General features: G+C 33.5%; 1 protein-coding gene across 3 annotated transcripts in view; it reads left to right on the forward strand.

Moving 5' to 3' along the window:
• Positions 1 to 21,592, forward strand: part of LRP1B (LDL receptor related protein 1B) — a 1,911,091-nt gene that overhangs the window by 1,655,061 nt on the left and 234,438 nt on the right. For all 3 annotated transcript variants that reach the window (XM_017523186.2, XM_037736613.1, XM_037736614.1), the window contains exons 59-60: positions 856 to 1,037; positions 10,856 to 11,055. In XM_017523186.2, the coding sequence (XP_017378675.1) occupies positions 856 to 1,037; positions 10,856 to 11,055 (382 nt within the window). The remainder of the gene's footprint in view (positions 1 to 855; positions 1,038 to 10,855; positions 11,056 to 21,592) is intronic.

The following is a 21,592-nucleotide window of genomic DNA, read 5'->3' on the forward strand; positions in this document are numbered from 1 at the left end:
TGTGTAAAAGAGAAATAGATGTCTTGCATTTCAGTATAGGCAATTGATATCATTTATTTTTGCAAATGTGCATATTGTCAGTTTTATTTGCATTTTTATTATTGATGACATTAGGGAAGAAAGATAAATTGAAGATTTTATTGGCATTTTATTGTCTTTATATAACTATTGACTTCTATATAGTTTCAAGTTTCAATTATTTTTTCACATATTTCTAAAAGTACTGGAATTCAGAAATGCCAGATAAAAAATCATTGATCATCTTATACACATTATATTGGTACATGCAAGGACTATATTTCATATTATATTTGGTATATTAATGGATTAAAATTGATAGCAGCTGAATGTGTATTTTGTTACTTCCCTATGGCTAGGTTCAAAATAGTGCATATTCTCTGGTGTTTTCTTCTCTCCTTGTAGTCATCTAACTATGGCAAGAGCAGTTGGAAGAGTGATGAATTCTACTGCTAACTCTCCCAAACTGGTTAAGGAAAAATAGTATCTCTAAATTTGTGTGTGTGTGTTTGTGTGTGAGAATTTTTTCCAATTTTTAAGAGGATGAATAGATAACTCTAATGAAACTGTGATCAACAAATGTGCAGCCGTCCAACCACTTTTTAAAAACCTTTTAAAATTTAAACTTATATGTAATTTCTATGGACCTAATTACACATTAGGTAATTTCTCACAAAGAAGTAAGTAATTGTATTGCAGTCAATTATTCTCTTCTTATCTTAGTTCCATTCCTCCCATTTAAATGGAATTCTATATCTCCGTAAAAATCAAGAAGCAATTGCTCACTTCTTATTCTAGGGATTTACACCGATAACTTTTTAAATTTTTATTTTGTAGGTAGTTCATAACACAGCGGTCCCCAATGCACTTGCTGTCGATTGGATTGGAAAAAACCTCTATTGGTCTGACACAGAAAAAAGGATCATTGAAGTATCCAAACTCAATGGCTTGTACCCTACTATACTCGTTAGCAAAAGGCTGAAGTTTCCCAGGGACTTGTCTTTAGATCCTCGAGCTGGGTTTGTAACAACTATTAAAAATCTTAAAGACTGTGAATTACATTCATAGTGGTAAATCTAGTTCTATAAGTCATTAACATGGAAATCCAGACTAACTTGTAAATGTGTAGAAATTCTCACTGACAAAAAGTAATACGATTATCAGAATGAAAGAAAGAAAATTAAGATGATTGAATTTTACAGACGATTTTTTAAAAGTTTTAAACACAACTATTTTCTAACTAATCAATAAATTCATGGTAGAAATGAGTTAAAGATACAGACTTCACTGATTAATGCCTTTAAATCTTGAAGGAAAAACAGACTAAGAAGAAATCTTTAGATGATGTTTTGCAGTGGTTGTGGTAGACACAAATATGAACAATGTAATTCCTGCACCACTTTATACCAGGAGATGTAAGGAGTATCCATGCTTAATAAATAACAAGGCACATTATCAAATGCCTTCAAGGTGAAAAACTGAATGGGAATATTGGGAATAGTTTGTGGTGGATCTGTTTCATTTGCATTTCATTGTGAGAATGGGGAAAAGTCATAGTAAGAATTGAGGACAGCAGGCTGGAGATTTCAGATGAGGGATGAACACATCTTGAGTTGCCAAAACTGTCTGGTGTGTGTTTGCTAAAATTCTATGGATTATGACCATTATAATTCACGTTCAATTATTTTGTTTTGGTCAGTAGAGAATACATACCTTTTTAACTTTTTGCACTATAATTTAGTGATCTTTGGAGTTCAACCTATTCAACATACTTGGTAAAATAAAAAATTTAAAGAAAGGTTGATATTTTAGGCCGGGCGCGGTGGCTCAAGCCTGTAATCCCAGCACTTTGGGAGGCCGAGGCGGGTGGATCACGAGGTCAAGAGATCGAGACCATCCTGGTCAACATGGTGAAACCCCGTCTCTACTACAAATACAGAAAATTAGCTGGGCATGGTGGTGCATGCCTGTAATCCCAGCTACTCCGGAGGCTGAGACAGGAGAATTGCCTGAACCCAGGAGGCGGAGGTTGCAGTGAGCCGAGATCGCGCCATTGCACTCCAGCCTGGGTAACATGAGTGAAACTCCGTCTCAAAAAAAAAAAAAAAAGTTTGATGTTTTGAAATAGGACACATTCTCAGTAGCAAGTATTAGGATAACGTTGCTACTCCAAATTTTCTGCAATTCAAATTAGTTTCATTCGTATAATATATTTCACCAAACTATAGCTTTTATCATGCCACATGCAATAATTAGATTTTGCTTCTGGCAAATGTATCTCTGTGTTTTTGTCCCTCATGTTTATAACTGGCAAAGTAATCATGTCATAGTATGTTTTATAGTTTAATTTTATACATTAGGTAGAAATAGTACCTAATGGGAGAAGCTTTGTACTGTGCATGTATTTTTGTTTCCTAGGTAATGTGCTCATTTTAACTTTTGACTATATAATTATGTAATCGTTTTGTTACCTTTTTGAATATTTTATTTACCACAGCAACAGACGGTTCAAAGATTGTAAATTTTATTTTAATTTAAACAGAATCATTAGCAAATTGCTTTGTATGTATGTTTTAAGAAATAATGGCCAGAGGTACTAAATTTGGCCATTGTCTCTATTAATTCTTAATTATGTGAATATTTCAATTTTTTTGACATATATCAGAAAATACTTATTTTTGGTGGCTGGGTGTGGTGGTTCATACCTGTAATCCCAGAAATTTGGGCAGCCGAGGTGGGTGGATCACTTGAGGCCAGGAGTTCAAGATCAGCCTGGCCAGCACAGTGAAAACCCATCTCTACTAAAAATACAAAGACTAGCCAGGCATGGTGGCATGTGCCTGTAATCCCAGCCACATGGGAGACTGAGGCATGATTATCACTTGAGCCCAGATGAAGAGGTTGCAGTGAGTCAAGATTGTGCCACTGCATTCCAGTCTGGGCAACAGAGTGATAACTGTGTCTCAAAAAATATATTATGTATTACATGCAAATAACAATATATATATTTGAGTGTTCTAACAATTGTTTTTGTTTTTCTTCAAAATCAATATGGCTGGCTTAGCTTCTCATTTTATATTATTCAAGATGCTTCACTTTCTAATGAAAGAAACATTACCTGTTTGATTATAGCAGTCTGTGGACTTTTCTATTTGTGAAGCAAAAACTGTGTCCTATTCTAGTGAATGCAGCTGAATCTATTAATAGCTTTAGGCTTTATTTCTCCAAGGTTACGGTTATTAACCCATAAACTGAAAGCAGCCTTAAGTTATCATCAACATAAACCCATCCATTAAAAGTGTCAATTAAAATAGCAAAGTGCAAAATTATTATAGATACTATTAAAGACTCCCTTGATTTCATTTTTGGATAATATTTGGATTATCATAAGGATATGTCATATTATAACCAAAGAAAAAGGTAAAAGTTGGATCTCTTTATGAAACAATTAAAAATAACTATTTTAATGGATAAAATTTAATGGCACCATTTATGCTGTTTTCCTAGTTCCCCAGAGTGAGAAAATCAGGCAACCTGGATTTTAGCATTGATGAGATGAGCTTTAGGGTGAAAATGCCATACCTGTATAAAAGATTATGCAATCTTGCTTCAGAAAATGAAAGCTTAAATTTAAGATTATTTAATAGGAATGCAAGTGAAACTTTCTGTATCAGATTACCATTATAACTTGCATATGCTTTGAATATATCAAAACTACTGACTCCTGTTTTATTGAGAAGTATGATTTCTGTCCTGATATTTAGCGAGGAAAAGGCAAGGATTTGTTTAAGGGAGAATGAAGATCATTAGGCTGTCCCATGTATTAAAGCAACTATACTTTTAGAGGGTGTCTTGGGGGCCCTTTCTGTATTTTAATAACAATATGTCAATTATTACAATATCACTTTAGATATGGCATTTAGTAGGAATGTAAAGAAGCTACAAGTAGACAGAAAATCTTCCTAGCTGTCATATTTAAATTCAATTGAAATCTTAATTTTTCTTAAATTTTATCTTAAGCTTCTTGTTATTTTGTATAGTGTGGGAAAGAGTAGTCTAATTTATTATAAATTTAAGGTAATTGAAATAATTTACATTCAATATTGATAAAAATTATCCTTGCGTAGGACATGTATAAGCATTTTAAAACAGAATAGAGAATGTAAATATGTTAAAACTCTGCTGCACATTTTATCTTTTTGTATAATTAAGGTGTCACTTTAGTTACTCATAACAAAGACCACTATGGTAGACATTAAAATGAATGTGTGATATGCCTATTAACAGAAAACATTACATCTATTCATTTATTTATTCAACTCATATTTCTTGAGCATTTAGTGTACATCTGGCATTATTGGTAGGAGTGAGAATGAAAATAAAAGGCACAGCCCCTTGTCTTCAAGTGTTTTTCAGTCTAGCATGCAGGTAGCTATTAAATAATCACAATAACATACAATCACTTTTAAGGCAGAGAAAATGGGAAATGTTTCTATCTCAACTGGGATCAAAGAAAGCTTCCTGAACAAGAATGGAAGAGTAAGAAGTAGCTGAATGATGTGGTTCTCTACAGGGCAAGAGATATTTTCAATGAAATGAACAGTCTCTCTAGGGAAAGAACAGACACACAAAAGAGGTAGTACATCCAAAAAATACAAGAAACGTATGCAGTTAGAACAGATTAGGCATATGTATCAGTTTACTTTATAGAGTGAAGGACATCTAGGAATAAGTCAGGACAGAACACACAATGAAAACAAATAACAAACATTACAAGGGCTTCTGTCTTGGGCAAACAGGTAAACAGAAGAGTGGTCCCCAGAATATGGGAACACGGGAAAAGAGAAAATACAAGAAAGGGAAAGATTAACTTGTACATCTATTGGGATTGGGAGTTCCCAAATAATAATAATAATGATAATGAATATGCCTACAATTTCTATAGCATTTGATAAGTTAGGAAACTTTCTCAGTTTGTCACTTCGGATGCATGTACTGTTTATCCAGAGTCTCTAAGAAACATAGAATTATTTGTATTATTTTCCTTATATTTTAGATAGGCACATTTAACCTCGAACTGTCTAAGTGACTTTCTCAGAATAGTTTAGGTGATAAAATATTACATTGGGAATTTAATTCAGTTTTCAGGCTTTGGTCCCAAATTTTTCCTATTACATCATGTCAGAGTTTTCAGTAACAAAATAATCGTGGATCATAAACATGTTTTGCAAAAGCCATCTGAAAAATCTGAAAAAGAGATGAAGGGAAAAAACCCCAAATCCTATAGTTTCTTTCATTTTAACAATTATCCTTTTTAAAAGATTAAAAATTAGGTCAGGTCTGCAGTGGCTCACACCTGTAATCCCAGCACTTAGGGAGGCCAATGCAGGCAGATCACATCAGGTCAGGAGTTGGAGACCAGCCTGGCCAACATAGTGAAACCCTATCTCTAGTAATAATACGAAAATTAGCCAGCTGTGGTGATGCAGGCCTGTAATCCTAGCTACCTGGGAGGCTGGGGCATAAGAATCGCTTGAATCCAGGAGGTAGAGGTTACAGTGAGCCCAGATTGTGCCACTACACTCCAGCCTAGGTGGAGTAAGACTGTGTCTCAAAATGAAATAAAATTAGTATATGATAAAAGTGTTTTAGAAGTGAAAAAAGCTGCCTAAGTTGTTACAAGGATGCCTATTTTAAAAGGCATATTTTCATTTATTTTCCTTTACTAATAGTCTGACAATAGTCCATTAGAGGCCAGGCACAGAGGTCCACTCCTGTAATCCCAGCACTTTGGGAGGCCAAGAAGGGCGAATCACCTGAGGTTGGGAGTTCAGGGACAGCCTAACCAACAAGGTGTAACCCTGTCTCTACTAAAAATAAAAACGTTAGTGGGGCAAGGTGGCACCGGCTTGTAATCTCAGCTACTCGGGAGACTAAGGCAGGAGAATTGCTTGAACTGGGGAAGTGGAGGTTGCAGTGAGCCAAGAGCACGCCACTTTACTCCAGCCTGGGCAACAGAGTGAGACTCTGTCTTACAAAAGAAAAAACAAAAAAAGGCTGTTAGGAAATCCACAAGGAAATAGTAGGTCCTATTTTGAATTGAAATACATATTAATAAAATGTATGAAAGATACTCAGTATTTGTATCCATTATTGCCAATATGGATAATGATAATGCAAATAACTTTAGAAAGACACATTTTACTCTTCTGTATCCTGATATTTTAGAATGCCCTTCAGCTTTTTCTGTAGTTGGAATAACTACCAATTTTTCCAAGACCAGCAGAAATATTACTTCCTCTCTAAAACATTTTCAAATTGTGCCTAAGTGGTCACCACATATCGAACATTTAACATTATATTCCTGTTTTTAGTTGAAATCTCTTTCTCTCCATCTAGAAAGTAACTTCCTTTAGTACCAAGGTCACGTCTTAATAATTTTTGTGCCTAACACAGAGACTGTTAAATTCACTGTTGAAGAAAAATAATAAATGAGTAACTAGATGTACACAGAGAATGAGGTTATAGCTACAGAGACCTTGTGCCTGCACCTATGCACAAACCAATACATTGGTATGTTAATAACCTGCATGTTTCAGAGAGAAGAGTCATAAGGGAACTTTTGTTGTGATGCAATGAAAGGCAGACCAAGATGAAAATTCAGTTTTTGATTTCTGTGGAGGAACATAGAAATATTTCATTAAACTATACATTCACATAATAAAAAGTTTTTTTAGCCAGTTTTTTAAATCTATCCAAACAGCTCATTTCAGTATTCTCATATTCAGACAAAACACACAGGGAAATAATATAAATGATTAATTTTGTAATCCAAAGTCAGAAATAATTGCAGGTGGAAGGAAGAAATTTCTTCAAATTTAATACTTGAATTCAGGAAAAAGTAGTGAAAGCTGAGAAAGACTTCTATTTAATCAACTTTATAGAAATACAATGTATAATATTCAACTATAAAAGACAGTCTTCGAATCACAGAGGCCTATTGATATGGTTACCAGCAGACATTGCTTTCTGTTTATACTTCATTATATCTTACAGAATAGGTACTATTTGGGGCTGAAATTTTACTTATGTGATTAGGGTAAACATTGCATATTATCTGGGTGCAATTTAGAACTCTTGACATTTTCACTGGAGTTATTTTCAGCTTTAATTATTTATAATAAATTTTTACATAGGTAATTTTTAAAGGTTTCATTTCAGAAATTAAACCTACCTTTATGTTTAGCACAGTCTTATTGGCAAATTTGAAAAAGAAAAGTATAGCAATGGGGCATAAGTATGGAAAGGAAATGATATTTAGTGATCAGAAGTTAGCTACCTTTTACTGAGAGACAAAATAAACCCTGTATTTATGAAGATTCATGCTTACCTGAGTACAGTTGAATAACACTTTCCTTCGGTGCAGTAGAGTATTTTCATAATATTCTTCTGGTTGATGAGTACTTAAATAGACAAATCACATAATAACTTACATAAAATCAAGGCAAATCATGTCCAAATATACATACAATCCAGATGCAATAGATAGTCTAGTAGGAGAATTTTACCAAACTAAAAATATATTAATATGCATATTTCATATTTAAGTCAGATAAAATAATAATAGCTAATGCTGAACACTTGCTACATACTTATCAATGTTCTAAGTTTGTTTCACATATTCTTTCATTTAATACTCACAGTGACCCTGTGAGAAGAAACTGTACTTGCTTCTTTTCGACAGAAGGCAATCCAGGCTCAGGGAGGCTAATTAAAGCTCCTAGGTTCACATAACTAGTAATGAGAAGACCTGGAATCTGAGCCCATGTAATCTGTTTTTAGGGTTTCTTTGCTTAAAATACTATATAGTGCTTGGTTAGAAGAGAAGCAGGTCTACAAGTTTAGAAACCTCAGTCCTTGTTCCAAGTTTCCCCATCATAATAAACAAAGGACATAAACTTTTATATTCTCAGTTATCACTTTATCAGTGAGAACTTTAAACTATATGATCTTCAATATCTTCAATAACAGAAATAAAATCCTCAATTAAGTTATTCTTTATCCTAAAATCGGAAAGAAATAAAACTTCATTTTTCTCAAGAAATGTGTAAGGTGGTTATGAAAATAAGTTTTTTTTTCCATAGAAGTATTTGTAAGCACAACAGTTTTTCATGCCTTCCTCCAACGAGGTAAAATTATTATTCACTTTTTCATACTCCCATAGTAAAATAATTTCAAAAGTGAAAATGTGAGACTGTAATGAAAAACTCTGATTAGAGCTAAATTTCACACAATTCAATAGTGGGGAATAATTTAGAGAAGTATATTTGGACCCAGTAAGAGAGGGCTTTCATTTGAGGGAGAGAATTTCAGTTCTGGAGCTCTTACCAGACTTATTGAGAATGATGTAACAAATGCTGGACTTCATGAAATAATATGCTTTTTTTCTTCCTGAGGTCTTGGTTTACGATAATGGTAAGTTTACCAGATGAAAAATTTCAAAATACAAAGGAAAATTTAAAATTGCAATTATATGGAAGTTAGACTGCTTGAAATTTGTAGTTTACTTAATAATTTAAGAAACATTAATATTCACATCCAATACTTTGCAATGCTTTTATTAATAGATGTCACATTTATTGATCAAATTTAATGGAGAAAACCTTTTTTTCACCTTTAGGATATTGAAATTGCAAGTACAATTACATGTAGAGCAGGTAACTAGAACTGTGAAGATGCTCTCTAATTACACCAATTTAGATCTGTTATTTTTTATATTATAGAAGCCATTGAAATATTACTTTTAAATTATTATTTGCTTACATGCAATTCTTAAAAATATAACATGGTATATAGATGCACAAATAAATTTAATCATTTCTAACATGTGAGGGAAGCTGGAATAAATATATTATGTTTCAGAGAAACATAAAATTAATATATTAGTGTTCCTGAGATTTAAGGTCAGGAAGGCAAAGAGAACTGTTCTGATTTATTTCGACAAGGTAAACTATCTTTTTATTTTTAATTCTTTCTGACTTAGTTTCTTCCTTTGAATCTCCTCTGTTGTTATCCCTAGTATAGACCACAAGGTACTTCTCCATAAATTTATTATAAATGAATGAATTGTATGGTTTCCTAGAAGATGTATTTCGAAGACATGTGTTCACTTTTCAAAAGAAAAATATACCAAAAATAATTCAAGAGTTTAAAAACATAACATCACTTTTTGAGGGGCTTAGGATCTATTATTACTTGATAATTTGAGATTTTCAAAGTATGTTTATAGCTAATATGTATATAAAAAACACTGGGTACGAATTCCAGTATTGCCCTATGTGAACTTGACTTGGTACTTCCAGACCCAAGTTTATTTTACATTTTGACATTCAGAGCTCTTTGAAAGCCTGTTCATAACATTCCACCTTTTGTTTAGGTTTTATCAGAAATATATTTCTTCTTTTTTAAACACCGTGCTTCATTTAGGACTTCAATGATAGTCTGACTGTCAAAGAATTTTGTCTTATTTTTATAAGCCATATTTTTATGCATACCAAGAAAATGATTGTCAAAACACAAAAAATGTGTGTGTTCTTTACAATGATTATTTAGGCTGGCTTTGTATTTATTAAGTGGATTTTCCTGAAAATGCTTTCCTTTGTAGTATGTGGTTAAAATATCTGAACATAATTATGTCTGTCAGAATTTATGAAAAAAATTCTTTAAAGAATGTTTTAGATTTAAATTGAATATACCATATAAAATATTTTCAAACTAAATTATTTTAATGCAAATCATCTAAATCTGAAGAACTAATTCCTAAGTATTATACCAGGCAAAAAGAAAGAATGAAATATAGAAAAATCTACTTGTGTTAATAGATTTCAATTTCAGAGTTAGAATGTGAAAATAACATTAAAGATTCTCTAACTCAGATCTTTACACAGACAAGGAAACATCTAAAACATAAAGTAATTTTTCTTACTTTGAGAGAAAAACAAATAAATGGCACAATTAAACAGACAAAAACAGCTAAGTAATCTGCTGTTTATACATTATTTGTATTTTATAGGGTGTAATATTTATATCGAACTCAACCTAATTATATAGTGTCAACATTACTTACTTCATTTACTGTTTTTTTCCCACTACCTGAGATGTCCTATCTAGAACTTCTAATAATGTAATGTAATTCACTGCTGTTCAGTAGAACTTTCTGTAATAATGAAAGTATTCTCTATTTATGCTGTTAGAGATGATGGCCACTAGACATACACATAGTTATTGAGGACTTGAAATGTGACTTGTGTGACAGAGGAGTAATCCAGTTCATTTAATTTTATTTTAATTAGTTTAAACTTACACAGTCATAAATAGTAGTTACCAAATTTAACAATGTGTATTCAAGGAAATAAAATGTGCACTTCTATAATTTCTTTTGAATTTTTCACAGACAATACACCAAGAGAAAAATATATATAGTGATAATTGTATTCCTTCAACATTGATAGGTGCCTTTTGAAAGTGTCCATATATTAGTTTTGAATGTCTATAATTGGTTAACACTTATGACATTATTATATTATATTATTGTTATATACATGAGTTTGTGTACTAAAATAAGCAAATGTTTAAAGTTACATGAATATTTCAAATCATACTACTTGTTTGTTTAATAAAATATCATGAGAAATTTTGCAACAAAGAATGCTTCTTAAAAGCTGCAATTCAGGGAAATGGCAAGAATTATTGTGGGAACAGTTGAGTAAAAAAGTAATATATGATGTTTTGCTTCCAGAGAATATGTAAACAAAATGATTATTGATTTTTTTCCTAGGTATTTGTATTGGATTGACTGCTGCGAGTATCCCCATATTGGCCGTGTTGGAATGGATGGAACCAATCAGAGTGTTGTCATAGAAACCAAGATTTCTAGACCTATGGCACTAACAATAGATTATGTTAACCATAGACTCTACTGGGCCGATGAAAATCATATTGAATTTAGCAACATGGATGGCTCTCATAGACACAAAGGTTGGTCTAGTAGCATAAATATTTTAGTATTTTACCAGGTCATAATATATTCATTTAAAAATATATATTTATTTTATATGCTTTCTCTCATCAAACACATTTAATTTAAGGACACATTATTATACTCCTTTATGAAAATATTGGTAAATTAGAAATAGATGTATTTATTAAAAAATTATATGTTATGCACAAAATATTTTTATACTATAAATGTTTTCTTTAATTGTATTTTTCTAAATAGATTTTCTAGCAAGTGGGCAGTAGTTTTACACATTAATAGTCACATGTATCCCAATTGAATTGAACTGAAGATTATTTGCTTATAAATATGAGGCTATTACTGCAATCTGCTAGAATTTCAATTTTCTTAAAACATTGAGTAAAAGTATAGTTCTATAAGTTACCAGTTAAGCTATATACATGATTAAAGTTATTACTACCTAATCACAGCAGCAACAAAAGTTAACATACAAAATAGTAACAGACAAGGATATAACAGAGGAGGTGTCAAGTATAGATAAACATGACATGGAGAGAGCAGAAGCTGCAAATGACTCAAATTAACCATCAAAGTGTTGTGGGTAACAGGTAGCTTTCTAAGAATTAGATGTTTTTCTGAATAAGAAATAAACATTTAATGATTTTCACTAACCTAATGTCACCTTTGCTATCAGGGGTTTTCATTTCCAAACATCACTTAAAGTTTTCAAAGAGAGGTCCCAAATAAAGTCTACATGTTAATATGGTTTAGCTTATCAGATTGCTTCCTTCTCTGGCATTAAGCTTAGAAAAAAACCCTGGAGGAGGAGGGAAGGACCAGAAATGGTAAGGAAGAATGGATTATTGTTAATCAACAAGTAATACTCTGCAAATGTGTTCCAGTGTGGAATGAAGCAATGAGTTTAAAAGGAAAAAAGAAAGAAAGTAAAAGGCACCAAAGTTACACCACTTAATAATTTTACCTCTTTTATCTAGTTGATGTTTAAATAAATACACCTTTACATCCTTCTAAATAGTAAAGTTGATAGGAAGTTTTTAGAGGCGCTTTCATAAGAGTAAGAACATTTCAGTACAAAGAGTCTAGTTGGATGAGTCACTTACTAAGGTGTTGACATTCCAATTATGGAGATTAGAAAACTCATCAGGTTGCAATTTAAGTGAAAAATTATTTAAAGAACACTTTAGGATTTCAATTACAGTAAAAGGAATGTTGACAGATCAAAATCACACTTACCATTAAGAAGTTGTATCTCCCCCAAAGAATCAATAATGAAATGTCCTGCCTCATTCTTGGGTTGCATAGCTGAAAGTTTTATTGTGACAATTAATATTTTTCCTATGTAACCATAAACCTGTTCACTTTTAGCCTCCATGTAAAGTGCTAGGTGATTGCATATGCATTACTTTGCTCTAAAATGTCATTGTAAAACAAATTTATATATATTTTGATTAGGTAGGTGACTATTTGAAAACACTGCAGCATTAAATATTTGCCTTTCATTTGTATCTTTGAAGTTTGAATAATTAAAATTATTTTTTAAATATTCGATCTATTAGAAACTATTGACTTAATCTCCTACTTACTATTGAAAAATTATGTCATTTATGTAGTGACTAATGTTTGATAAACTTAATACAAAATTAAGTGCACATTAAAATGCCAGTTATAGTACTGGTGGTGACTTTGGATAGAGGGACATGTAAAATAGGTAGAAATGGTATTAAATTTATTAAATAGTAAAATATTTGACTGAAAGATAGTCTTGTATGATGTTATTAAACATTTTAAACTTGATTTTGAAAATGCATCAAGACTCAAATGGGAAGAAAAGTAGAGTTGCAGCCTTCAGAATATTTTCTCCTGAAGGGTTTCTCAGAAAAACTAATGAAAAATTCATTAAGTGCCTTATCAGGCATCTGCCAATATCTGAGCGCAGGCCAATGATTACCTGGTAGTCACTAATGAGGTACTAATTGGAGCCAGCCTGAATTATGCCAACTCTACCAACAGTGAAAGAAAGAGCCATTAATTTGCCATGTTTGTAAAGAGGAATTGAATTATTCTGCTTACATTTGCCCCGTAAAGACAAATAATGCTATGCTTTCCTAGTTGTTTATTTATTGCTGGAAAATGAGACGTTTACATCAATAACTTTTGTGTTATTTCTCCACTAGCCACTTTTTAAAAAATGAGACCAATGTTATTTTTATCATTTATTTTATTTCTTAACACTAAAACCTAACTAGAAAGATGAGACATGCCAGTCATGACAAAGTAATTTGAGAATTTAAAAAACGTATGAGGCATTTCAGAACAACAGCCCTTTTCCATAAGCCAAATTTTAGAAAAGTTAACCCTTGGGCTTTGTGGTTTAAAAAGTTGTTCCCCCCCTCCCCTCCCCGGCAAAGATATTCCAGTTTGTACCACAGAGTAACTTTATAAATGAAGCATTATTTTATTATTATTTGTCTAGTCCAAGAATATCTGAGGTTTCTAAAAATTCTGTGACTTAAACAAAAGTTCAGATTATCATCTCTAAGGTACACATCCCCTACAATTTGCTAGAGAGCTTCTATTTCTCTTCCTTTGCTCCCTCTCCCTGATCTACCCCAATTCACCCTCCTTCCAAATCCACACATCACATTGAAAACTTGAACAAAAAAATCCCAAAATATATCAGTAAATTTACTAGCTTAGGAAAATTTAGATGCATTCTTAGTCACATGAACCTCTCCCTAGCCTTTATCTTTCTATATCAGTCTATTTTTTGCTATAATAAAATAATATATGATATAATGTTAATAATATTATAAAACAGTAAAAGACATGCTACTAAGTCAGTCAGTGCATTTTAAGTTACATCTTCATTAGTTTCTTTTATTAATTTGCTCTGATTTCTTCCTTTTAACTATGCCCCTTCATTCATTCATTCATTTAGTATTTACTGACCTTTCTGTGCCATGCACTATGCTAGGCCCTGGTGTTGTAAAGATGAATAAGTCTCTGCCTTCAGACAATAATTCAATGGGCAAAATAAATATTCAGGTGAAAACATAGATTGGCGTAAGAAGTATGTGCAAAATACTCCAAAAATGCAGGCAGGAGTAATAAGGACTGCTAAAGTGGGAAGTTCTCTGAGCAGTTTGAAAGATTTAGTAAAAACTCCCCATATAGGGAAAATGTAAGAAGGATTCTTCACACAGAGGGAACAGCATGTGCAAAGATGTAATACAGTCTTGAAACAGCATGGGGTTTACTCAATTTGGCTATGACTGGAAGTCATATAAGAAGGAGATAATGACACTAGATGAACAAGGGCAAATTGGGGCCAGATCGTCACAAGCCTTGCATGCTAAGTAATTTGGAATTTATCCTTAGGTCACAGGGAGCTATTGATGGTGTTTAGTTGATGGAATGCTGTTATTAGATTTGACAACAGCATGTAAAATGAAAGACCCTGGAAGGGCAACCAATTTAGAGACTGTTAAAATATTTTAGGAGAAAATGTTTGAAGTGATTATAGCTGTGGGAATGGAGACACAGTGTTAGATTCAATAGTTATGTAGTAGATAAAATTGGAGATATCTGTAAGCTTAAAAAATAGCAAAAATACTAGTAGTGGCATTATAAATATTAAGTAAATGATTTATATTTTTATTGAATTAGCTAGGGGAAAAGAATTCCAATATTTGGTGACTTATTAGTTTTGCATATGTTTGTACATTTTTTAAAAGAATTAATGGTGCCAAACTAAGCCTAACTTAGACATTCAGAATCTCTATGTTATGATGCTCTACTTTGATGAGAGATGCATTAATTTTAACATCAAAAGTGCTATTCTAAATGTGATTAAACATTCTATATTATGTCTTTTCCTAAAAGACATTTCAGAATACCTGATAATTTAACTAGAATAAGGATTGCAAGTAAGTGACACTCTTTCCTCTTATTCTCTTTTGAGACATGGAATAGGTCCAGTGAGAAACTTGGCAATTTGAAGATGTTCTCCAGGTAGAAATATTCAGTTTTTAAATACATTGTTAGACTGATCCTAATATATAAATTAAAATATCGTTCTTGCAGGTCCATATATTTGGGATTGATTCCTTAAAATTCCCAAACTGTAACCCTTCTAGGATAATTTTAGGCTTTCATTTTAGATAAGAAGTAATACATCTTGGCTGGAGTACTTATCTTTAAATAAAAGGATCTCAAACTGGAAAATGCAAACCTTTAAGATCTTAAAAGAATTCTTGTAGCCTCAAGGATCTGGGTCTGGTTGGGATGGGGTATACTGCTAACTAGCTTATTCACCCTGAACAGTGTAGCTAAATTCCCTGGACTTCAGTTGCCTCATTTGTAGAAACAAGGGTGTTGAAAACTGTGACATGAAAGAGAAGTCCAGAACTAAAATTTTAAGCCTTCAGTTATATGGATCAATTAAAATTTTCAGAATCTTTGCCACTTCTCCACGTTTTAATCTGAAGTGTGTCTTCCTTAATTTAAGCCTAACAGAGGGAGTTTGGAAATCTGTAATAATCAATTGCTTTCTCATTCAACTTTGATGAAAATATCAAATTGCCAAAACAATCTCCATCCAGAGTCTTATCATAAAGGTTATTAACATATTTTAAAGTTGAACACTTGTGAACTAATCACATTAATGATGGAGGAGAAAACCTAGACTCTTGAGGATTACCTTGTACTGTATGTTTTACATATATTATTTATTTTGGCATTCAACAGACGTTTTCTTAGCCTGCTAATGGGATTCCAAGAACTGGGGCCATCCTCTTATGAATCAATTTTTTTATTAGAAGCCTACTGATTTCAAGGGACTGTGCTTGATGCAATATGTGCTCTTGTAATTTATTCTACCAACCTATATATGTAATAAGCGCTATTAAAGCCAATTGCCAGAAAACAAACAAACAAACATGTTCAAAGAGATTAATCTGTCCAGCCACAGAGCTAACAATCAGGAGAATCAAAATTTGAACCCAGATCTACCTAATATTTGCACCTGCTTTCTTTCCACTTTTCATGTAGCAGCACCTTTGTTTTTGAACAGAAATTGAATATTGAAGCCTGCTTGTTAGAGCCTCTAATATTAATCATTATAGCATAAGTGTACACTTACACAAATCAAGCTGTGTCCATACCTAAACCTTTTCAGATTGATTTAAATATTGGACAGATAAATTTCATAATATATGAGGAAAACACACACAAAATACAAAGCACTAGAATATAATTACTATAAAAGAAAGTATGTATCTCAGTAAATCCAAATATTTTTTGTATCTTTTTCAAAATAAAAAGAGCAATGACATTGCTTAAAAATGCACAGCGTCAGTTTGTCTGGAATACTATAACTATTGGATGGATAATTTATAACAACATAAATTTATTCCTTACAGCTCTGGAGGCTGGGAAGTCCATGATCAATCAAGGTGTCAGTAGACTCAGTGTCTAGTAAGGTCTCACTCTCTGCTTTATAGATGGTGCCTTGTTGCTGTAGCCTCACATGGAAGAAGGGGCTAGGGAGCTCCTTTGAGTTTCTTTTATAAGGACACCATTCCAATTGACCAGGATAGAGTCCTTATGGCTTAATCATTTCCCAAAGCCCCACCTCCTAGTACTAACACACTGGATATTAAGTTCCAATATATGACTTTTGGAGTGATGCCAACATTCAAATCATAGCATTGTGTCCCTGGGCCCCCAGAATTCATGTCCTTCTCATGTGCAAAATGCATTTTTTTTTGTTTTAATAGCCCCCAAATTCTTAATTTGTTCTAGCACCAATTCAAAAGTCTAGAGTCTTATCTATATCTTATCTAAATCAAAAATGAGTGAAACTTAAGATGTGATTTATTGTTCTCCTGCTGTGAACCTGTAAAACCAAACATGTTTTCTGCTTCCAAAATACAGTGGTGCACTAGGCATAGGATAAACACTTCCATTCCAAAAAGAGAGAAATAAGAAAGAAGAAAGAGGTAATAGAAACTGACCAAACACCAAAATCGACAAGGAAAATATTAAATATTAAGATTCCAGGATAATCTTTTTTTTTTTTTTAACCTCTAAATCCTGCCTTCTGGACACACCGGTGTGGGGGTTGTGTCCCCAAAGCTCTAGCTTTGAAACCAAAGGAGACTTAAGAGCAAATCTGGTGAAAGCTAAGAAGAAGAGGAAAGCTGTAGAGAAAGCCTTAATATTCTTGAATAAAATCCTCTAAATTCTGCCTTCTGGAAACACTGGTGTGGGTTTGGGCCCTGAAAGTTCAGTGTGTCCTGCCTCCATAATTTTGCTGGGCGTAACCCATTTTCCACCTCTTGTGGGTTGGAATCTCACGCCTGTGGATCTCCCAGGCTGAAGTTGCAAGCTGGTAGCTCTAGCAGTCTGGGGTTTCTGGGTGAATCCACCTCCACAGCTCTGCTTGGCATTGCCCTGTAAGGGACACTGCAGTGGCCCACCCAAATGGCTCCATTATGCCTTGCCCTAATAATAGGAGCTCTCTACTGTGGCCCCACCCCTGTGGGAGTTTTCTACCTCAACCCCAAGGCTCTCTGTGGCATTTTAAAAAATTTAGATCAAGGCAACCAGGCCGTTGCTGCATGTGCACTCTGCACCCTCCTGGAAGTTGCAGTATGTGAACATCACCAAGACTTCCAAAGAGGCATCCTGAGTTGCATCTTGGCATTCTTGCACCACAGCTGGGCTGGCTAAAGAGCACTGCACTGGAAGGAAGGGAGAAGAGCCTTGAAAGTGTTCTCCTCCCAAGGCTCTGACATTCAAACCTGGGATGGATGGGGTAGGTTAAAGGTCTCCAAAATGCTTTTGAGGTCATTCTTTCATTATCTCAATAAATAGCACCTGACTTCCACCCATCTATATTAATCTCTTTATCAAAAGATCCCTTGGCCACACCCTTGGTATTCTCTCTCAAATGCTTGTTCATTCTTTACAAGATGGCTAGGCTGATAATTTCCCAAATCTTTTTCTGCTTTCATTTTGATTATAAATCCCATCTTTAATCCCTTTCCCTCTTCTTGCTTTTTACTAGAAGCAGTAAAGCAAAGCCAAGCATCTCCTTTAACACTTTACTTAGTGATTTCTTCTGGCAGATACCATATTTTATTGCTTTTAGTTCTGCTTTCCACAAAAAACTAGGACGCAAATACAATTCAACCAATTTCTATGTCATTTTTTTTTTTTAACAAGGATAATTAAAAAAAAAAAATGTTCCTCATTCCCATTTGAGACCTCGGCCTTTATGGTATGTATTTCTCCCGACGTTCTGATCACAACCATGTTGGCAATCTCTAAGAACATTAAGGCTTCCTCTATAACTTTCCTCTTCTTTTGAGGTATAATGTACCTCAGAACTCTTCTGGCCTCTACCCATTACCCATTTCCCAAGCTACTTCACATCTTTAGTATTTGTTATGATGACAACCTCATTTCTCAGTACAATTTCTCTCTTAGTCTGTTCAGTTTACTACAACAAAATACCTGAAGCTAGGTCATTTAGACACAGCAGAAACGTATTACTCGTAGTTCTGGAGGCAGGGAAGTCCAAGACTAAGGCACTAGAAGAGTTGGTATCTGGTGAAGGCTGGATCAGCGTCACAGATAGCTTCTTGAGGTATCCTCACATGGCAGAAAAGGAGGGCAGTTACCTGGGGCCATTTATATAAAGTCACTAGTTTCACTCAGACAATCACTTCTCAAAGCCACCACCTTTATACCTATATATATTTAGGTATAAAGCCTCCACCTTTATACCTATATTTATATAGGTAAAAGCCCACACCTTTATATCTATCTATCTATCTATATATATATATATATATTTGAGATGGAGTCTCCCTCTGTCGCCCAGCCTGGAGTAGAGTGGCTCCATTTCAGCTCACTACAACCTCTGCCTTCTGGGTTCAAGCGATTTTTCTACCTCAGGTTCTCAAGTAGCTGGGATTACAGGTGCCCACCACCACACCCAGCTCATTTTTTTTTTTTTTTGGTAGAGATGGGGTTTCACCATGTTGGCCAGGCTGGGTTTGAACTCCTGACCTCAAATGATCCACCTGCCTTGGCCTCTCTAAGTGCCGGGATTACAGGCATGAGCCACCGAGTCTGGACTAATATTATTATGTAAGATACTATGTACCAAGATATGAATTTTGGGGAGACACCAACATTAAGGCCATAGCACCAAGATTTAGTGGGATTATTTGCATGTTAGAATTTGCTATGTTAAAGTAACTACCTTCCTTGCATATAAGAAAATATTTAAATATTATAAATTACACATCTCTTTTATTGATTTGAAAATCAATAAAATCTTTTGCATTGCAAAAATTACAGCCTTCTCAGAATGGGTTGTCTATTAAACATAAGCTTAAAAATCTCCTGAGAAAAATTTTAGAAATAACATTGCATATATACCTTAGCTTAGAGATTTTATTTTGATGAAAAGAAAATTAAATATTCGAAAATTTTATTTTGACTGAAATTTATTTTTGACTGCTTATATCAAAGTAAATAAATTCAGATTGGGTTCTTTTCAGTTTTGGTTGCTTATGCCATTGAACTTCAGATCTTAGGCAGGTAGGTAGTATTTTGGAAAAGAAAAGGCTGAAAATACTATGCGAATGGTAATAACAAGAGTGAACTAAGAAAAAGGTATGTTTGATCTTTGGTTTTTATTTATTCCAATAAATTGTTTTTTTCAGAATACTCTTCTGTGTATTAAAAAATGATTCAACCTTGTGTTAAATCAGTTGATTATGTACATATTTTACCCAGCATACTGGAAAAAATTATACTCTAACTGCTAATTTTCTCTGAAGAGCAATGGTTGGTTATGATTCTGAACTATAGTTTACCACTGAACTCTTTTATATTTTGTGAGCAAAATTGTTTAGAATTTCTTGCAATTATGTTCATTACAGCTCATCATTTAAAGGATAACTGTTTCTATACTCCTAGACCTACAGAGCCTCATATTAAAGTATTGTAGTATAACTCGTTTGTTTGTTTATTGCTGTGGGAATCCAGTTTGTGTTGTGAGGGGGCAGTTTTGTGTTTGGATTTAAAAATCTAAATCATAACCTTTGGAGTGCTAGTCTAATTAATTTTGGAAAAAGGAATTCAGATCTCAGCATGTTATTGGTGAAATGGCATGAAATATGTTTACGACGTTTGACCTGAAGACAAAAATAAAAACACCGAAAAAGACAAATAGAATATTTTGTGTTCATATACTCTGAAACTCAATAGCTCTTACATTTGGATTTTTAGAAAATTTAGATATTGACCATAGCAAAAAAAAAAAAAAAAAAAAGAAAACAAATTATAAGAATACTTCCCCTTTCCCCACCTTCACTATTTGATAATATTCTAAAGTGTCTTGGTAAGATGTTGCATTTTAGTACTTTTGAAAAAACAATTTCTATCATTCACAGCTCATTACAAACAGTAGATTTCACAGGCTATTTTATACCAGCGGTGTTGATGTGCTGCTGTTTACAATACAATAAAAGTTAATGGAAGGGAGCAAAATACAATTCAGTTACTATAGAAATGTTTCTAAACCAGTAAAATAAATTGAAATTAACTGCCATTTCTAAAATGTCTTAGAATTTCAGTGTCAATCATGTCTTATAGTTTTGTCCCTTGAATATATTACATTAATTTGCATATATGTTTAAGGCGTTTTTGCAAATGTCATATGTTCCCCATGCTTTCAAAAATAGGGACATTTTAAGTATTACCCTCTTTTGAGTTTTCAGTCATTTTCAACAACCTCATCTATTCCAAATACAAAGTGGTGGAGTATGCAACAAGAATATATACACTAGGGAAGAGTAGGTTTACTTCAGGTCCAGTTACTTCCTAATTTAGGCATGTTGCTTTACCAGACTGTTGCACAGCATTCTTATTCATAGAATAGGGCTTCTATTTATTCAGTGATTTTCTAAATTCCTTAACAGGAATTTGGCTGAGGTTGAAACTAGGACAGAGGTGGACTGTTCTATCAATTCTCTCATTTACTCTTACTTTTTGCTGGAACTGCCCAGAACACTGATATAGTTTGGATATTTGTTCCTACCCAAATCTCTTGATGAATTACAACCCCCAATGCTGGCATTGGGGCCTGTTCAGAGGTAGTAGGTCATGGCGGCAGATCTCTTATGGCTTGTGCTGTCATCATGATAGTGGTCATTTAAAGGTGTGCTGCACCTCTGCACCTGCTTCTTGCTCCTGTTTTGCCATGTGATGTGTCTGGTCCTCATTCTCCCTCTGTCATGATTATCAGCTTCTTGAGGCTTCCCTAGAGGCCTAACAAATGATGCCAGCACCATGCTTCTTGTAAAGCCTGAAGAAACATGAGCCAATTGAGCCTTTTTATAAATTACCCAGTCTCAGGTATTTATAGAAATGCACGAATGATCTAATACAAACAAATTTGAAAATGCTTGGCTGGGTGTGATGGCTCATGCCTGTAATCCCAGCATTTTGGGAGATTGA

Source organism: Cebus imitator, unplaced genomic scaffold (genome assembly GCF_001604975.1).
Source record: "Cebus imitator isolate Cc_AM_T3 unplaced genomic scaffold, Cebus_imitator-1.0 Scaffold27, whole genome shotgun sequence".
In the NCBI taxonomy this organism is placed as follows: domain Eukaryota; kingdom Metazoa; phylum Chordata; class Mammalia; order Primates; family Cebidae; genus Cebus; species Cebus imitator.